Source organism: Artemia sp. Qi Xiang Cuo, chromosome 9, assembly GCF_049724085.1.
Source record: "Artemia sp. Qi Xiang Cuo chromosome 9, ASM4972408v1, whole genome shotgun sequence".
NCBI lineage: Eukaryota > Metazoa > Arthropoda > Branchiopoda > Anostraca > Artemiidae > Artemia > Artemia sp. Qi Xiang Cuo.
In genome coordinates, this window is record NC_142802.1 from 57,905,897 (window position 1) to 57,926,231 (window position 20,335).

Here is a 20,335-nt window from a genome sequence, read left to right on the forward strand (position 1 = left end):
ACATCAGTGATCTGACTCATAGATGGGTGAAGGGTGGTTACCAAATTCTTGTGATTTGAACATCTGCCCAAAGTGGTTGTGTCCTGGATAAAAGGGGGTGGGCGCGTTTGTATGATTGGGGCATCTAAAGGACAAGTTGTCGGATTTCAGCAAAATCTTGTGAAAAGTAATGGGAGGTGGGAGGTAAAGTACAATAATTTATTTTCAGTACCCTAATTAGGAAGTTAACTGGTGAAATCTATTGATCAAAATCAGGTCAGCAGCTACAGTTATCGCGTTAGGTGTCATGCTCGACTAGAACTCTGTGAGAATTAACTAAAAGATTAACTAAAAGTTTCTTTTTAACTGAAAGTAAGGAGAGACATTAAAACTTAAAACGAACAGAATTATTCCGTATATGAAAGGGGCTGTCCCCTCCTCAATGCATCGCTCTTTACGCTAAAGTTTTTTATTGTTTAAAGAAATAAAGCTTTGAGATAGAGTCAAACTTTAGCGTAAAGAGCGAGGTGTTGAGTAGGGGGACAGCCCCTTTCATATACGGAATAATTTCTGTTCGTTTTAAGTTTTAATGTCGCTCCTTACTTTAATTAAAAAAAACTTTTTAGTTAATTTCTGAACGTTTTTGAATTAATACAGCTTTGATTTTGGCTCACCGTACATGAATAATTAAAAGAAATTCGCATATTAATTTTACTTTTTTTGGCTAATTGGCTCTCTCGAAGTTTTGTTCTGACATAACTACGAATTAACTTACGTAACGAATTTCTATATTCGTATGTTTTTATTACGTATATTAGGGAGTTCGCCCCTAGTCAACACCTCTCTCTTTACGCTACAGTTCGAATTTTGTTCAAATCAGAAACCCCTGAATCAAAAGGCCGGTTAATTAGAATAGATAGGTCTTTTGAAAGTACTAAATAAAACTTTAGCGTAAAGGTTCGAGGTATTTACTAGGGGGCGAACCCCCTCATATACGTAATAATTTCTGTTCGTTTTAAGTTTTAATGTCGTTCTTCTATCGTAATTTCTGGTCGATTTTTAAATAATGCTGGGAAATCTGGCGCCCCCATCATAGAAATGTCCCTTCCCCCAAGTAAACATCCTCCATGGAAAGATCCTCCCCCGTAGCCCCTAGTCTGACCCCGACCCCTACTAGAAAAAAATCCCTCCTGAAAACGCCTGTATACTTCCCAATAAACAATACTATATGTAAACAATGGGCAAAGTTTATAACTTACAGCCCTATCCCTGGGAACAGTGGGGGATTAAGTTATCCTCAAAGACATATTAATTAAATTTTCGACTATGCTGAACAAAATAGCTATCTCAAAATTTTGATTGGGTGACTTCGGCAAAAAATGAGCGTGGGAGGGGGCCAAGTTGCCCTCCAATTTTTCGGTCATTTAAAAAGGGCACTAGAACTTTTAATTTCCGTTCGAATCAGCCCTCTCACGATATTCTAGGACTACTGTATAGTAATAATGCTGGGAAATCCAACCGCCCCCTTCATAGCAATCTCTCTTCCCCCATGAAAAGTTCCTCCATCTAAAGATCCTCCCACGTAACCCCCGACCCCCCCCCCACTACCAGAAAAAAATCCCCCCTGAAAACGTCTTTATACTTCCCAATCAATACTATATGTAAACTGTGGGCAAAGTTCATTACTAGCAGCCCTTCCCCCGGGGATTGTGGGGGATTAAGTCATACTCAAAGGCATCGTTATTATACGTATAAAGGCATCGTTATTATACGTATGTGAGGGGGTTCTCCCCCAAGTCAATACCTCGCTCTTTACGCTACAGTTTTTTTAGTGCTTTCAAAAGAGCTATCCATTCTAAGTAAACGTCCTTTGTTATTTAGGGGTTTCTGAATCAAAATTTTTTTTAACTTTTAACGTAAAGAGCGTGGTATTGACTAAGGGGAGAACCCCTTCATATAAGTAATAACATATACGAAATAAAAAAAACAATAAAAAAACAAGCGATACGGCTCAATAGTAATCGAAACTTTTAAAAACGAAATTTTGATGTCAATAAATGTATCAAAAGAATGTGTTTATAATGCTGATCCTAAATATATAAATTTTATTAAGTTTAGTATTACTCATCAAAGGCTACGAGCCTGAGAAAATTTACTCGATTTTTTAAAGAGGGGGAAACATCCCCTACAAGTGAAAGAATTTTAATGAAAATCACACCGTCAGATTCAGCGTATCAGAAAACCCTATTACATAGGTTTCAAGCTCATATCTGCAAAAATCTGCAACTTTGTATTTTTTGCCAGAAGAAAAATATACGAATATAGAAGTTAGTTACGTAAGTTAATTTGTAAAGACATCCATTTAGCAAAGAAAAGTAAAATTTTTATACAAATAAAAGCTGCATTAACTAAAAAACGATCAGAAATTAAATAAAAAAAACAAGTTTTTTAAACTGAAAGTAAGGAGCGACATTAAAACTTAAAACGAACAGAAATATTCCGTATATGAAAGGGGCTGTCCCCTCCTCAACGCCTCGCTCTTTACGCTACAGTTTGACTCTGTCTTAAAACTTTATTTTTCAAAACAATAAAAAACTTTAGCGTAAAGAGCGAGGCGTTGAGGAGGGGACAGCTCCTTTCATATACGGAATAATTTCTGTTCGTTTTAAGTTTTAATGTCGCTCCTTACTTTCAGTTTAAAAAACTTGTTTTTTTTATTTAATCTCTAGAAAGCTTGCATTCAATCTCGAATAGTGAGTTTTTTAAAGCTCTTCCTCTGGGTGAAAAATCTCTAATGTATTCTAAAAAACGAGAGTGAGCGAATCCAGGCAATTTCTTCGTAGAGGGGGAAGGAGGAAGTTTGAGGGGGTGAAATTTCTAAAAGAGTGCCAAAATTATGTGAATTATATGGAAACATATAAGAAAATACGGTACTGTTCTATTAACCGGGCTCTTTTGTATACGCTAATGCATACCAGTCACGAAATAGATCAAGACGCGTAATGAAAACAGGTTTACAATGCCTTTTGGGACATAAACAAAGGCAAGAACTTTATTTAAATTGTTGTTTTTTGGGGTTTCGGGGGGGAGGTACCTATGGTTAGGTTAAGTATTTAATACATGGTATGCTTTCCCCCCCCTCTAATGTGCAAATATATAGCCCAAATTTGTTTCTAAACTTATTATATATTCATTTTATTTTATTTGATTAGCATTAACCAAACTAGCACTGTATAAAAAGCCGGTTATTAGAACAGTACCGAAAATACAAAGAATCTCGATATCTCGCAGACGGGAGGGAGCGAATCACCGAAGGCCTCCTGATTGCATGAATGCATTAATATTTATTTTAAAGAAGCATCAAGAAGGCTGGGGTTTGAAAACGCCTAGTAATATTAAACTAGGAAAACAGCTTTTTGTTCACCTGAGATCACTAATCTGCTGTGCAAGAAAGACAAAAATGCGAAAAATCATGAAAATCGGTCCAAAATTCAGGTTGCTAAGAAATTTTTTTTTTTCATACAAACCTAGCGCGAGTATTCAAATCCATTCAGAGGTAAGCTCAATATGCTTTTACTTAACAAAGGGGCTGTTCTGAGCAGAAACATGGCTCACTCTGTCGTGGGCTGTACATGGTTCATGCTTTCACCCCTGTTCCACCTAAAAAGTCGACAGAGGAACAAATTTAGGGGGCCTACCGAAAAACTTCTGAGAGTTACCCATGAGTCTCTGCCATTTCCAAGACGAATTTCCCTTTCTGATAATCTACTCCTGAACCTCCCCCACTCATTTAGGCCTTTGGTCCTCGAAAATACGGTAGTCACTCTTGTTATTTAGACGTCTCATATCCTTCGCTTAGGACTTCGGCCTTAGCACGCTGGTCATTTTCTTTCAGCATTAGGTTCCACTTTTAACCATGTCATTTGAGGTATTATTTTTCGATTCATGTGAGTTTCTAACCCCTTAGTCCGCATTAGCATATATCTTGGAAATTTTGTAAATGACAGAAAATGTTTTTTTGGTACTTGCGTAGAAACCGGTAAGTACGCGAGAAGTGAAGTTTAGTTAATGCTAATGAAATAAAGCAAAATAGGATGAAAATATAATAGTTTATGAACAAAATTGGGCAATATATTTGCACACTAGGGGGGGGGGGGGGTATCGCGTGGCATATATTAAATACGTAACCTAACCTAACCCAACCTAGGTACCTTTTATTCCCCCTAAACCTCAAAAACTAAAGTTTAAATATAAATCCCGGAGTGAGAAACCCTTGTTTTTGTCATTACCCGGTACATGCCTATCCGTTCTCGCAATACAATTCTCCAAGACTTACGTCTTTCTACACAAGTAGAGTTTTTTTTAACCCTATAAATTATTTAAAGACACAAAAACAAACAATCCTGAATTACTATTATTTTGGTTAGAAACAAATTTCCGACATTCCCAAACATTCGTCACAACCTCAATACCTACTGTAAAAATTGTTTTGTTTGCATTCTTAGCAGGAAAAAATCATCTACGCACGTGGGAACGTATTTCAGTTCAGTTGAGAGTAGTGCTAATAAACTAAAAATGGGGAGGGGGACTGGCTAATAAAGGAAAAAAAACATGAATTGCAGGAAAAATATTGGTACTTTCCCATTATATGGGCACTTCTAAAAAGTCAAGTTTGGTTAATGCTAATGAAATAAAATAAAATAGGATGTATATGTAATAGTTTATAAACAAATTTGGGCTATATATTTGCACATTAGGGGGTGGGGTTGTTGGGTAAAACATCGCATAAATTAAATACGTAACATAACCTAACCTAGGTACCTTTTTCTCCCCCCTAAACCCCAAAAGACAACAGTTTAAATATTGTAAATTCAATGAGAAACCACGCTCTTCGATCAATTTAGATAACAAATCCCCGCTTTACGAGTCTACATCACTGCATTCATTCGACTGTCTATAGCCGAAGTGCCCATATAATGGGAAAATACCAAAATATTTATAACTTCTTGGAAAATCGTAAGAATCTCTAAAAGAAGAAGGAACGGGGAGTGGCGTCAGCTCGAAAAAAAAACTAGGAGGAGGAATGTATCTTTTTAAGTATCTAGTGTTGTGAAAATTATAATTTTTTTCAATTTATCAATGAAAATACCAAAAAAGGCATTTTCAATGAAAAAATGGTGTTTTTCAAACTTCAGGAAGGGAGCGAAAAAATATAGCGGGCATAAGCCTCCCTGTTTCTACCCTTCCTCCTGCAATTGACACCACTGGGAAAGTCCACTATACAAGCTTGACAAGGATATAATACAAATATCAGAGGCATAACTAATAAAGCGTACTCCCACTTCATGTACAAAATTGATTTTTTGGTCTGAAAAAGATTTTAGATTTCTATTGCATTTGACTGCATCAATGAATGGTCTTTCGTCCGGTTTTTCCCTTTTTTTTATCAACAGTGGCTCAACAACAAACCCAGAATGCTAATGAGACAAGCGACCTGTACAAATTTTTAAGGTTATCCACCAAAAACTAAATTGACAAATAGCTTTGATAGTGCTTATACGGATGGTGTGTCTAGTGTCTGTTTTAATAAGGGATATTAAGACAAACAGTGGCTGTTGCTTCCACCGAATTTTTTAAATATTTAGGTGCAGACTTTATTTTTCAAATACTTATCCAGTAAAAGTTGCCATTACTAACGTGTTGAAATCACTTATTGAAGTTTTTTCCTACTGATTAAGTTACCTATTGGAAAATCATTACTTTTCTAGGAAGGTAAGTAACTTTGGTACAAATTTACAACCACGTCGGGTCATAAGGAGACCTATTAAAAAAACAATTCTCACTTTATAATATGCAAAATAATCCTAGTTAACATATTTTCCAGGGGGAGAACCCTTATCCTCACTATTTTCCTTGTTTTTCTAGTTTTTCAACCACATTTTTCAGTATTTTGTCTATTCCCCAACTCTTGAAAATCGTTTTATAAAACGAACACACATAAGCCATCTAGCTAATCTAACTAGACTCCGGCGCCACGCCGATGAGGGAAGCCCGCCGGCGGCAGGGCCAAAAAACAGCGCGCCGCCGGTAAGATGTCAAAAACCCACAAAGATAAAAATCTAAAAAAAAAACAAACAAACGAGACTGTGGCCAGTAGAGAGAAAAGTGGAGAGAAAAGAAAACAACCATTGCAAAACAACGGGGATATTTCGCCTGTATCGAAACAAGGCGTCTTCAGCACGAAAGAAACACAACGAAAGAAACAAACAAGATAAAACTAAAAACCAATAAAACCACCACCAAAAAAAAAAAAACAATGTACAATTGACTTAAATTGATCCACGTATGGAAAAGATGCTATTATTGTAGAGTTACTTCAGTGAGGACACCCGATTAACTGAGTAAAAAAAAAAAAACTGGAAAGTAAGTAAATTATTCTGTTGCGGAATAATCCTTTTGTTGGCTATTACTGAAGCAAATCGTTTTGGTCCAGCAGGTAAAATAGTCCCTTGGTGATTATTTAATATCTTAATTCCCTTATTGACTGTTGATTCACTCTTTGGAAGGTTATTCTATAAAATAATATATAAATAATAATATATATTATAATATATAAATTATATATAAAATATATATAAAATAATGCATATATGCGGAACCGAAGAGAATCTGACAAATTTGCATATGAAGTAGGCTACTTAATAGGAAAATCAGTTCAGCTAATACCTTGTGGCAGTGTAGTGGATTCGGCGGTATCACTTGATAAAAAGTTACCAGGTTCAATCCCGTGTCCCGCAAGGAAACTACCTGTCGTAACTTGTGTCATAATTTTCCCCCTATATTTTACGCTAGAAACCTTCGATATTAAATAATTGTGGTGTCTTATTTCGTAACCTTTCTCTTTGTTGCATTTTTGACTGAATTTTAAGATAATAGCAAAGAAAACTATGGAATCGCGTCTGACCTCTGATTATTTTTTTGTATTTAAATAAAAATATCTTAAAGCCATAAACATTCAAAAGTAAAGCTAAATAGCAAGCCAAATGTTGAGAAGAAGTTATTACCTCATACTGTCATCTTTATCCTGTCGTCGTTCTCATGCAAGTTCTCTTCGGTTCCGAAAAGAACCGAAGAGAATCTAATAAAATCCAGAATACCTTCAGAAAGCCTTAAGAGCAATCCACGAAAGTTCCATGATCCTGGGAATGGCTTTGAAAATATCAGTCATGAATATCAGAGAACAATTTGATCTAATAAGAAATTTCTAGTAAATGATTATTGCTTGAACGAAAAGTGAGGTGGCTATTAGTACAAAAAAGAAAATGATGAAAAGGACCTGAAATGTACTCAATACTTAGGATGAAACTTTTCTTTAATTGAGAATGCTTTCTTCCTTTTTCTTTTCTGTAGTTTGGTTAATTTATGGCATGTCATAAAATAAGTAAAATCAGTCTTGTCAATTAGCTGGAACCCACGCGAGAAGTCAAGTATGGTTAATGCTAATGAAATAAAACAAAATATGATGTAAATATAATAGTTTAGAAACAAATTTGGGCTATATATCTGCACATTAGGGGTGGGGGGGGGGGTACTTGCGCCGGGCGCAGAAATTTTTGGGGCCCAAAATTTGAAATAACTAATCTAACGGTTATAAACATTTTTTAATATTTGAAATTTTATTTTTATTAATATAAAGGGTTAATTTAATAAATTCTAAAATTATTCTATAATGACCATTAAAAAATAAAATTAAAATAATTAAATTAAAGTAATTACTAATAATTTAAATAATAAATTTAAGTCAAGAACAAAATAAATTATTAATTGATTAATAAATTGGGAATAAATTTGGTTAAAATTTGGCCTGAAAATTTTGTGGGAGACAAGGTGCGCTAATCAAGATTTCGCCCCGGGCGCAAGAGAGGGCTTAACCGTCACTGCGTCCACTCTGGTCGTCTTATGTGAAAATAACAGGAAATAATGGAAGTTTTTTCCGTTTCTTACAATGCTATTACCTTCTGTAAGTGTCTGTCACCTTGTCTTCAAACTGTCTTTTACCTTGTCTAATTGGGATGGTTTATTTTTGCTCATTTCTATACTATATCATATTTTAACTGAATTGCATGGTCATTTTTAAGGGCCTGGCGACGCGTCTTGCGTTTCATCCCCTGAAGAAATGCCTGGAATTTTTAGTTCTGGTCATATTCGGGTTAGTGTTGTAGATCAAACAACAGAACACCAGGGAGCCGCCAAATCATATACTGTAAGTATCAGGAACAGTTTTTGAGCCTAGTCTTAGTCGTTAGAACCTTAGGCTATGTCATACTTGAAATAACAGCAAATTAGATATAGAATGAAAAATCCGTTCTAGTGACAAAGTGAACACTATCATTGGGCTCAAAACCAAACCGGGCATATCGTGTATCAGGAATGATTTAGAACATGAAAACAATTCTTCTCCTAATGATTTTTAAAAATAATTCTTTGAGATGACCCTTGTCCAGTGGTTATATTTTGATAAGGATATATATTTTATAGGTATTAGGACAGATTGGCCCCAAAATGGGGCAGAATGTTTTAGTGTATCATGCTCAATGACTATATAACCCAATTTTGTCAAATCAAAACAACATGTTATTAGTCTACGCTCTAATTTTTAGAAATTGATTCTCATTTAGTTCTTGGAATGAAAAACTGTCTTTGTTGTGTTTTTGTATCACTTCTCTCATTTCTTATGTGGACGGTAATCAGGGGGCTAGTAACTCTGTGTCTATTCGTTTTTATATCTCTACATGGTGGCCGGCGTTTACCCCCCGGTAAACACCCCCGCGTAAAATACCCCCCTCATGGAAAATATCCCCCCGGAAAATGCCCCTCCGTGGAAAATATTCCCCCGGAAAATACCCCTCCGTGGAAAATATTCCCCCGGAAAATACCCCTCCGTGGAAAATAAGGCTTCCCAAATTTGAGAGTTTTATGCATCCGTGATCTTTCTTCTGGCAAAATTTCACATTTTTGCAAATACGAGCTTGAATCTTATAAAGTAGGGTTCTCTGATGCGCTGAATCTGATGGTGTGATTTTCATTTAAGTTCTATGACCTTTTGGAGGTTCCCCCCCCTTTTTAAGGCAAATTTTCTCAGCGTAGGCCTAATTTTTATGGGTACAACTAAACTTGATGAAACTTATATATTTGAAATCAGCATAAAAATCTGATTCTTTTGATGTATCTATTCCGTAATCAAAATTCCGTTTTTTTAGAATTTCGGTTACTATTCAGCAGGGTCGCTCCTTACTTACAGTTGATTGTTTGATACGTTATCTTACTGTGTTCATGGCCGTATATTTGGCTTTAAAATAAACTTATCCATATATCTATCTAATATGCAGAATAATTGTACCAAACACATTTTGCATACAGACCTGCTATAATTTACCCCCCCCCCCCACTAATGTGAAAATATATATTTGTTTCTAAAGTAACGAAGAAACTAACGAAAAAAACAGGTGTGTTCTCGAATTTTACACAGCGTAAACTTGAGTGAGTGGTGCATAATACACAAGTACCAAAATTAATTCCCCCTACGGAAATTAAAAAAATAAAATCCTCAAATTTGGAAAGCCTTATTTTCCACGGGGGGTATTTTCTGGTTGGGGGGGTATTTTCCGGTTGGGGGGGGGGTTATTTTCCACAAGTGGGGTATTTTTCGCGGGGGGGGGGGGTAAACGCCTGGAACCCCCTACATATGGGTGACACTTTGCTCTTTGCTAGGTCAAAGTTAATGCGTCACTCTTAAAACATGCTAAGAAAAAATCTGAAGCTTTCCCGCCGTGTTTAATCATCAAAATTTAGGTGACGCGCAACATTCCTTGTTCTATATGACCTTGAAAGTGTTATACGTGGAAGTTAAATAGCCAGTCTGTGTAAAACCTGTTGCGCCTAAAGATCATATCTAACGTTTTATTCTTCCAATAATCATTTGCTTAGCTGTCATCAAAGGGATGACAATGTGGCCCAGAAGGAACTAAGGGTGATTCAACACACCTTGCACTGCTAAGCCTCCTCAGAGAACAGCTGAGTCAACGACTTTTGGTAATTGTCTTAAGAGGTGTCAAAATGTCAGATACAACCTTTAGACACTACAGTGATAGTACGTGGACTGGCCATATAACTCTCTTGTGTATGACTATCAAGAGCACATTGATCAGGAACTTTTTGTGTCTCTCCCAAATTGTCATGCATAGGGTCACCCTGGAGAAACTATCACAAGTTATATCATTTTTATATCAGTTTATGCTAATTCTAATAAGTGGTGAAATAACAATATTAAAATAGGATTTAAGGCGAATCGGTACCTTAAAGGATCACCCTGTCTCGTCCATTATAAACTTTTTAGTTTCTGAGGCCAAACTTTTTAGAGTTGATTGATCAGTCTTACCATAGCTTATAACGCTTCGATAAGAGAGCTGGATAAATGACAGAATACTTAAAGCCAGCACCGAATTTTCCGGCGATCTTATTAAAAACATAAACTTCTCCCGTGTTTGTGCTGGAGATTGAGATATTCAATTTAAATTAGACTTACTTCATCAGAAAGGTTAAATTTTTTCGAATAAAAGGAGAATATTATTTTTTTTTATTTAGGAAAGGGTAGTCCCTAAAATTGTTCTAGCATATCTGCTCGAAAAAATGCCCAAAATCTGCTCGAAAGAACTATCATTGAGCAATTTGGCCGCTTTGAGAGTTCACTCTGGCGTCACCCGCTTTGATTAGCAAGCTCGCCGCCATATGAGTAATAGAATTTCAGTATATTTTCAGTCAAATTTCGCAGTAAAACCATAAATTATAGACATCTTTCGATGATAGCTAGTTTCCTTGGAGAATTCATTAATGGGCCCTTTGTCTTTATGCCGGTCATTCGACGCTGAGGCTCGCAAAATGATTTTAAGATACTGGATCCTTTTAAATTAGAAGCTATAGTAGGGCCACAAAATTTTGACGCACAGTGGAACCGCGGAGTCAAAATTTCCAGGCATAGTATTATAGAGGGAATTATCTCGTTTGAAACTGTATAACCTTTTTTAGATCTTTAGCAACTATGAAAAATTGAGTAAAGCTATGTGAAATTTACCAACCAGCGAGATAGAATACCTCTTCTAGCAATGCAATCGACACAGTTCTACCTCTTGTCAGTGTTGTCGATTAAAGGAGGGACAGGGGGAATTTATCCCTTTTAGATTTTGCTCCCCTTGGGTTTCGGGAAATACCTTTTTCGGGATAAACATCAACAACAGGAAGAACAATAGGGAAATTTTTTTGCAAGACATGGAATTCTATATTTGAATGAATTTTTCAACCCTATATCCAAGGGCTGTCCACAGCAAAACATACATATATAAAAGAAAAAAGACTTTCAATAAAATACAACCATTAAAACTAAAATGATAAAAAAAGGAAGACAGCCCCAGCATCCTTACTTCAGCGAAGTTCTGCTTGTTGTTGATGTTTATTATGGAAAGACAGTGTGGTCTTCGTCGCTATTTACCTTTCTTGGGTGTATTTTCATTTAAAAATTAAAAAAAAGTCAATTTTATCCCCCTAGATTTTGGAACTTACACCCCCCCCCTAACACCCCCCACCCCTAAATTCTCATTAACTGACGCCGCTACTTCTGTAATATAAATCACTGAGACAATATATCTGTCATGAGCCTTTTTCTAAATAACTTCATGTTTGTGAGGATTTTATTCATTCTTCTTCCCTTTTGTTTACTTTAGAGTGGTCATTTATGTTTTCAATGTAGGCTTAGGCCTACTACTTTGAAATGGATGATTCTACATGCTCTCTTTTATTTAAAGGCCTATCATATACAAGTGTCGTTAAACGGGAGGACATGGACTGTTAAAAGACGATATTCTGAATTTAGTCAACTGTACTTAGTGATCAAAACTCAGGTAAGCATCTTTCAAAGGGGCCATATGGGGGGGGGGAGGGCAGGGGATGGCAAATGCCCTCTAGATTTTATACCCCTTACATTTAGAAAATTACATTTTTCGATATGCTCGCTGAAAAGAAGATCGGCAAAAAAAAAACAAAAAAAAAAAACTGATTTTGAATATTCTTTTTGTATCTTTATTAAAAAAGAATTAAAAAGTTTCATTGACCCTCCCTTCCCCACTCTATATTTTAGTGAATTGACACCCCTGATATCTTTGTATCTAATTTCACTGCTTCTTTCGTTTTTTATGTCTACTTCATCTCTTGAAAAATTTGCGAGAACCACTTAGCAATATTGATCTATGCAATTTAAGTAGCCTACTTATAACGACTGTCCTTAATTAACAAAAAAAAAATACGCATCATTGCAATGTATTTGTTAAGCTATTCTGTTGTTTCGATAAACCTTTCTTTGTTAAGAATAGGCCTATTCTTTATAAATTTTTCATGATTTCTAATAATATAATAATTACGCTATTATAATTAATACCCTTTTAAACATTTTCAAACTAAATCTATTTAAACGTATTCTAACCCTACTCCTCTCTTTTTCTCCCTCCCTCTCTACCATTATTTCTCTATCTCCCGTATTTCTTTCTCTCTCTGTCTTTTTACTCCCTCTGGAAACGATTCTTTCTCTCCGCCATGTTCCTCTCCGCCACTGAGTGATTTTATGTAACTATTCTTAAATAGTGTATGTATGCACACGAATTTAAAGGAGTTTTCAATGCATATTTCAGGAGGATTCTCTTGTGAATAATGAATTCTAAAAATAATTTTTATTTCAATAGAGTCTGTGACGGGTAATTGCACGTACAGTTATGCTGCATGTAGCTGCATTAAAATATAATTAAATAGGTAGTTCATAGAATATCACATGGCCTACTCATGGTTACCAGCTATAATTTTTACTTTTTCATTACAGTGTCCACATCTATCTTTTCGACTACCTGGAAAACGACTGTTTGGCAGCAACTTCGATCCCCTTTTCCTTCGCTCCAGAAAAGATGGCTTAAGCCATTTTCTTCAGAAATTAGTTGCTGATCCATCCTTAGTTAAAATGTAAGTATTTTGCTTATAATCCAAATCACAGAAAAAAATTCAAAAAATCGCTTCGGTTTTGAATTAAAATCAAGTAAGTGGACTGTGATGAAAAAGTTGAGAGAAAAGTTGAGATTACAAAGTTGGCTAATCACAGGCAGCGCAATCGCGATGCCTAAGTAAAAAACGACATTGGCAAAATGTATTACTTATCTAAAATTTCTTCCTTAGACCAGGGCACTTCGTATCGAAGGAGTTGTCATAGAAATTTCGAAAAGGGCTCATTGGACTGAAAATTGAAATGGCTAGTGCCCTTTTTAATAGTCGAAAGTGATTGGAAGGCAGCTAACATCCCTTTCACGCCCACCATTTCCCTAAACACATCTAATCAAAATTTTGAGATAGCCATTTTGTTCAGCGTAGTTGATTACCAGATAGAAAATATGTTTTTGAGGAGGTCACTCCCCCACAACCCTCAGGGCAAGGGTTTTAAGTTATGCCCTGGGACATATAAGAACGATGTTGGCACAATGTATTATCTATTTATTTTTTTCCTTTAGACCAGGGCACTTCGTATCGAAGAAATTGTCGTAGAAACTTCGAAAAGGGCTCATTCAATTGGAAATTGGTGTAGCTATTGCCCTTTTTAATGGTCGAAAGTGATTGGAAGGCAACTAGCACCCCTTTTAGGCTCACTATTTTCCGAAACGCATCCCATCAAAATTTGAGATGGCCATTTTGTTCAGCGTGTTTGATTTCCAGATAGAAAATATGTTTTTGAAGAGGTTACTCCCCCACAACCCTCAGGGCAAGGGTTTTAAGTTATGCCCTGGGACATATAAGAACGATGTTGGCACAATGTATTATTTATTATTTTTTTTTATCCTTTAGACCAGGGCACTTCGTATCGAAGAAATTGTCGTAGAAACTTCGAAAAGGGCTCATTTAATTGGAAATTGGAGTGGCTTGTGCCCTTTTTAATATTCGAAAGTGATTGGAGGGCAACTAACCCCCCTCTCACGCCCATTTTTCCCCAAACACATCCAATAAAAATTTCAGATAGCCATTTTGTTCAACGTAGTTGAAAGTTCTGGAAATTAGGTCTTTGAGGATGACACCCCCCCCCCACCAGCCCTCACGTCAAGGATCATAATCTATGTCCTGGGAGCCTATAAGGTTTTTATAGAACGCGTTGTCGTAGAAACTTCAAAAAGAGCTCATTCGATTGGAAATTGAAATGGCTAGTGCCCTTTTTAATAGTCGAAAGTGATTGGAAGGCAACTAACACCCCTTCTAAGCCCACCATTTCCCGAAAATCATCGAACAAAATTTTGAGATATCCATTTTGTTCAGCGTAGTTGTATCCAAACAGAAAATATGTTTTGAGGAGGTCACTCCCCCACAACCCTCAGGGCAAGGGTTTTAAGTAATGCCCAGGGGGCATATAAGAACGATGTTGGCACAATGTATTATTTTTTTTTCGTTTAGACCAGGGCACTTCGTATCGAAGACGTTGTCGTAGAAACTTTGAAAAGGGCTCATTCAATTGTAAATCGAAGTGGCTTGTGCCCCATTTTAATAGTCAAAAGGGATTGGAAGGCAACTAACGCCCCTTCCACGCCCACCACTTCCCGAAACACATCCAATCAAAATTTTGAGATAGCCATTTTTTGGCTTTGGAAATTATGTTTTTGAGGAGGACACTCCCCCACAGTCCTCAGGGCATGGGTTTTCAGTTATGCCCTGGGGGCATATAAGGTTCTTATAGAAAGCGTTGTCGTAGAAACTTCAAAAAGGCTCATTCGATTAGAAAGTCAAAGGGCTAGTGCCCTTTTTAATAGTCAAAAGTAATTGGAGGGCAACTAACCCCCCTCTCACGCCCATTTTTCCCCAAACACATCCAATCAAAATTTTGTGATAGGCATTTTGTTCAACGTAGTTGAATGTTTTGGAAATAAGTTCTTTGGGGATGACACCCATCCCAGGGTAAGGGTTGTAAGTTACATCCTTGGGGTTTATTAAGTTTTTTATAGAGCGTGCTGCCGTGGAAACATCAAAAAAGGCTCATTCGATGTGAAATTGAAATGGCCAGTGCCCTTTTTAATAGTCAAAAGAGATTGAAAAGTAACTAACACCCCTTCCACGCCAACCATTTCTCCAACCATATCCAATCCAAATTTTGAGATAGCCATTTTGTTCCACGTAGTTTAAAATTCAGGAAATTATATCTTTAAGCAGGACACTCCTCCACAGTCTTCAGGGCAAGGGTTATAAGTTATGCCTGGACATATAAGAACGATGTTGGCATGATTATTTATGGTCGTTTTACTTTAGACAGGCACTTCGTATCGAGAATTGTCGTAGAAACTTGAAAAAGGGCTCATTCGATTGGAAATTCACAGGTCTAGTGCCCTTTTTCATAGTCGAAAGTGATTTGAGGGCAACTAACCCCCCTCTCACGCCCAACTTTTCCCCAAACACATCCAATAAAAATTTTTAGATAGCTATTTTGTTCAGCGTAGTTGATTTCCAGATAGAAATTATGTTTTTGAGGAGGACACTCCCCCAGAGCCCTCAGGGCAAGGGTTGTAAGTTATGCCCTGGACATAAGAACGATGGCACAATGTATTATTTATGGTTATTTCCTATAGACAAGCAGTTGTCGTAGAAACTCCAAAAAAGGCTCATTCCATTGGAAATTCAAAGGGCTAGTGCTTTTTTTGATAGTCGAAAGTGATTGGAGGGCAACTAACCCCCCTCTCACGCCCACTTTTCCCCCAAACATCCGATTCAAATTTTAAGATAGCCATTTTGTTCAACGTAGTTGACAGTTCTGGAAATTAGGTCTTTGAGGATGACACCCCCCCCCCGCAGCCCTAAAGGGAATGGTTGTAAGTTATGCCCTGGGGGCATATAAGGTTCTTGTAGAACGTATTGTCGTAGAAACTTCAAAATGGGCTCATTCGATTGGAAATTGAAACGGCTAGTGTCCTTTTCTATAGTCAAAAGTGACTGGAAGTCAACTAACACCCCTTCCACGCCCAATATTTCCCCAAAAACATCCAATCATAATTTTGAGATAGCCATTTTGTTCCACACAGTTTAAGATTCAGGAAATCATACTTTGAGCAGGACACTCCCCCCACAGTCTGCAGGGCAAGGGTTATAAGTTATGCCATGGGGGCATATAAGTGTTTACTGAAATCTTTGTCGTAGAAACTTGAAAAAGGGCTCATTCGATTGGAAATTCACAGGTCTAGTGCCCTTTTTAATAGTCGAAAGTGATTGGATGGCAACTAACACCCCTTCCACGCTCACCATTTCCCCAAAACCATCCAATCATAATTTTGAGATAGCCATTTTGTTCCACACAGTTTAAAGTTCTGGAAATTATACCTTTGATTAGAACACTCCTCCCACAGTCTTCAGGGCAAGGGTTATAAGTTATGCTCTTGGGGCATATAAGTCTTTATTGCAATCTTTGTCGTAGAAACTTGAAAAAGGGCTTATTCGATTGGAAATTGAGAGGGCTAATGCCCTTTTTAATAGTCTCGAAAGTGATTTGAGGGCAACCAACCCCTCTCTCACATCCACCTTTTCCCCAAACACATCCAATTAAAATTGTTAGACAGCCATTTTATTCAACACAGTTTAAAGTTTTAGAAACTAGTCTTTAAGGATGACAACCCCTCACCCCCCCCCCCCACAGCCCTCAGGGCAAGGGTTGTAAGTTATGCTCTGGGGGCATATAAACTTTTTATAGATAGAGTTGTTGTAAAAACTTCAAAAGTATTCATACAAAAAAAAAATACAAATGAATGTGCATTCTCAGTTTAATATACATATACTGATATTTAGTAATTAAAAATTTTAATATTATTTGATTTATTAAAGTTATAAAAATAAAACATTTATATTTTTTCAGTAAATTGCAATTTATGTTCTGGCCTTGGGAAGGCATAGGTGTTTTGAGCCGAACTTATGTTAATTTCTGCTCGTTTTGAGTTTGACTCGGTTATTTGTTGTAATTTCTGTTCGTTTTGGGTTTCATTTATTTATCGATGCTGATTTGTGGTAGTTTCACGCTTGGTAGATAATTTGATTTTATTTTTGCTCGTTTTTTTTAATCGAGTTCTTTACTTTTCTTTGAAAAACTTATTTTGTGGAAAAAGCTTTTTAATTAATTGGAAAAAAGGCCAAGGCAAAGCTGGCATAAGCCTTTTTTCAGAATTGTATAAAAATTATGTCATTTCACTTGTTGACAGATATTCTATCATCCATCCATTCATTTTAGGGCAGAACTAAGGTAAATAGGCATGGAATAAGCGTAAATCAAATGGTCTATGATGTTTATGAGCTATTGAAGACAATTGGAGACCTAAATAAAAGGTTTTCAAAGACTTATAACTGACCATGTCCACAGGAATTTGAAGGCAATTGGACAAGACTGGAGAGTAACTTGAACAACTCGAAAACGACGTAAACTCATAGCCGAATTACCAGATAGTAGATCACTAATGACATTATATGGATTTTAAATGCTCTTCAGTTTTGTTTATTTTTTTCTTCTTTTATTTTTATTGGAAAACCACAGTATTGCTTGTGGTGCTTCACTTTTTGCCTATTAAAGTTTTATTTCTGCTGCTGAAGCTCAAATTTTCTCCTGCTTTGGCGTTTTCAGTCCAAACTGCAAATATTGGTCCAAAGTGAACAAACAATTTTTAATTAGTGAACAAAAATATGAAGAAAAAGGTCCTATAAGTATTTCAGCGAAGAACCCTGTTTTGATATCATGTGTTTTGGTATTGGCGGTAGATATTATGTGAGCATTTTCATCTATTTTGAGAACCCTGTTTTTCCGGTTTCAGTATCCAAAAGAAACATGGACAGAATAAAAGACAGCGGAAAGAAAACCTTGAACAACACCAGGTTACAATAAAAAACCTAGTGAAAAACTACCTTAATAGATATGTTAAGCCCCATATCTGACTTGTATTGCGGTTAAAAGTGAAATCCTTTGAAGTTCTTAAAAAGTACAGCGTAAACATGACTTTTTAGAATTCCTAGCTAGAAAAGAATCCAAATAAAACGTTTATACTAATGCATGAGTTTTTCCAATTGGAAAACAAAACTTTCAATTCGATCAGGAGCAGAAGCAAATAGAATATCCACCTACACGAACACATGTTTTCAAACAGTTCGTGGTAACGAACTGCAAGTAAGGAGTGACCCGGCTCAATAGTAACCGAAACTCTAGAACACAAAATTTTGATACCAATAGATACATCAAAAGGATTGGATTTTTATACTGATTTCAAATATAGGCTATAAGTTTTATCAAGTTTAGTCTTACCCATCAAAAGTTACGAGACACCCTCTAAGAAGTCATATAATCTTTATGGAAACACACCATCAGATTCAGCGTATCAGAGAACCCTAGTGTAGAGGTTTGAAGCTCCTATCTGAAAAAATGTGGAGTTTTGTATTTTTTGCCAGAAGAAAGATCACGAATGTGTGTTTTTTTTTTTTTTTTTTTATGTCTTTAAGCCTGACTTAATCCCCCACAGTCCCCGGGGAAAGGGCTGCAAGTTATGAACTATGCCCATAGTTTACATATAGTATTGGTTATTGGAAACTATGCAGACGTTTTCAGGGGGGATTTTTTCTGGCGAGGGAGGCTGTGGGAGGGGGTTGCGTGGGAGGATATCTCCATGGAGGAATTTATCACGGGGGAAGGAAATTTTCCATGAAGGCACGCCGGATTTCCCAGCATAGCTTAAAAAACGATCAGAAATTAAATTTTTCCAACTGAAAGTAAGGAGCAACATTAAAACTTAAAACGAACAGAAATAATTACGTATGTGAGGGGGTTTGCCCCCACGTCAATACCTCGCTCTTTACGCCAAAGTTTTTTTTAGTACTTTCAACAGAGCTTTATATTCTTATTAAACGGCCTTTGTGATCCAGGGGTCATTCTTAAGGAACTGGAACAAAATTTGGACTTCAGCGTAAAGAGCGAGGTATTGACGAGGGGGAGATCCCCCTCAAACGCGTAATAACTTTTGTTCGTTTTAAGTTTTAATGTTGCTCCTTACTTTCAGTTGTAAGAACCTGTTTTTTTTTTATTTAATCTTCGGGTTAAATCAAATTCGGCTGCCAAAGCACCGTTACTTGACAATTATCATTATTGATATTTTGCCTTATCACTCAGAAAATCCTTGTATTGCACAACATACATTTTTCTAAGAATTTGGGGTTCTCACTTTATCTTTTGCCAACAGAATGCTACTACACATGAAAAAAAAAAAGAAAAAAAAAACAGTAGAAAACAAAGGCCTTGTTGTTTTGGTTCACCAGGATAAAAATAAACTTCCAATTTTTAAGTCATTAATAAAAAAGAGGGAGTTGCGCAATTTATAAAAATGTTTCCGGTACCGTGAGTAATGGGAAAACATTTTTTTTTGAATTATCAGGATTTTCATAATTCAGAAAGACCACAAAAAATTCTTCTTTATCCTTAAATTTAAGAGATGATGAATTCTATAGATTCTTAAAAGTTTTGCACCTCTTTTTTGGGTCTTCCCTGAAGTTTTCTATCTTCTACTGATTATTAAGATTCAATGGATGCCTAACCGATGCACAGTGTTCAAGAACTGGGCATAAAAATTGTTAAAAGTTTTGCACCTCTCTTTTTGGGTCTTCCCTGAAGTTTTCTATCTTCTACTGATTATTAAGATTCAATGGATGCCTAACCGATGCACAGTGTTCAAGAACTGGGCATAAAAATTGTTAAAAGTTTTGCCCCTCTCTTTTGGGTCTTCCCTGAAGTTTTCTATCTTCAACTGATAATTAAGTTTTAATGAATACCTAACCGACGCACAGTGTTCAAGTACTGGTGAGCTTCCCATTTTCCCATTTTGGATCATGGGTGATTGTTACATCTAGGAGTAATCAAATCAAAATAGTGTTTGAAATCGCAATGTTGCTAGGAATAGGAGATGAATGGGCTTGGCAGAATCACAATTTTCGCTGTGAAAACAGTAGAAAACTTATCGTTAAAACACAGTCTCCTTACGTTCCTGTTACGTTTATATAACTAACTCCTATATTTGGGTATTGTATAGTTTAAGTTATTATTCCTCACAGCGCAGTTGTTGGGTAATCGTTTTAGGTAATATTTTGTCATTTTAAAGTGTGGCAAGACGTTGTTCACATTATGAACATCTTGGAGTGCCACTTGTTCTGCCATGTGTAACACAATGCATACTTCTTCTTAGACCACCGGCTCACGTGCTGCGCGTGGCACGCATCACAAGGA

At 36.4% G+C, this 20,335-nt stretch overlaps 1 protein-coding gene across 1 annotated transcript in view; it reads left to right on the forward strand.

Moving 5' to 3' along the window:
* The first annotated feature begins 5,594 nt into the window (after positions 1 to 5,594).
* Positions 5,595 to 20,335, forward strand: part of LOC148948870 (serine/threonine-protein kinase Sgk2-like) — a 48,484-nt gene continuing 33,743 nt past the window's right edge. The window contains exons 1-4 of the mRNA XM_089094774.1: positions 5,595 to 5,751; positions 8,118 to 8,242; positions 11,838 to 11,933; positions 12,902 to 13,038. Coding sequence (XP_088950900.1) covers positions 8,156 to 8,242; positions 11,838 to 11,933; positions 12,902 to 13,038 — 320 coding nt within the window. The 5' untranslated portion in view covers positions 5,595 to 5,751; positions 8,118 to 8,155. The remainder of the gene's footprint in view (positions 5,752 to 8,117; positions 8,243 to 11,837; positions 11,934 to 12,901; positions 13,039 to 20,335) is intronic.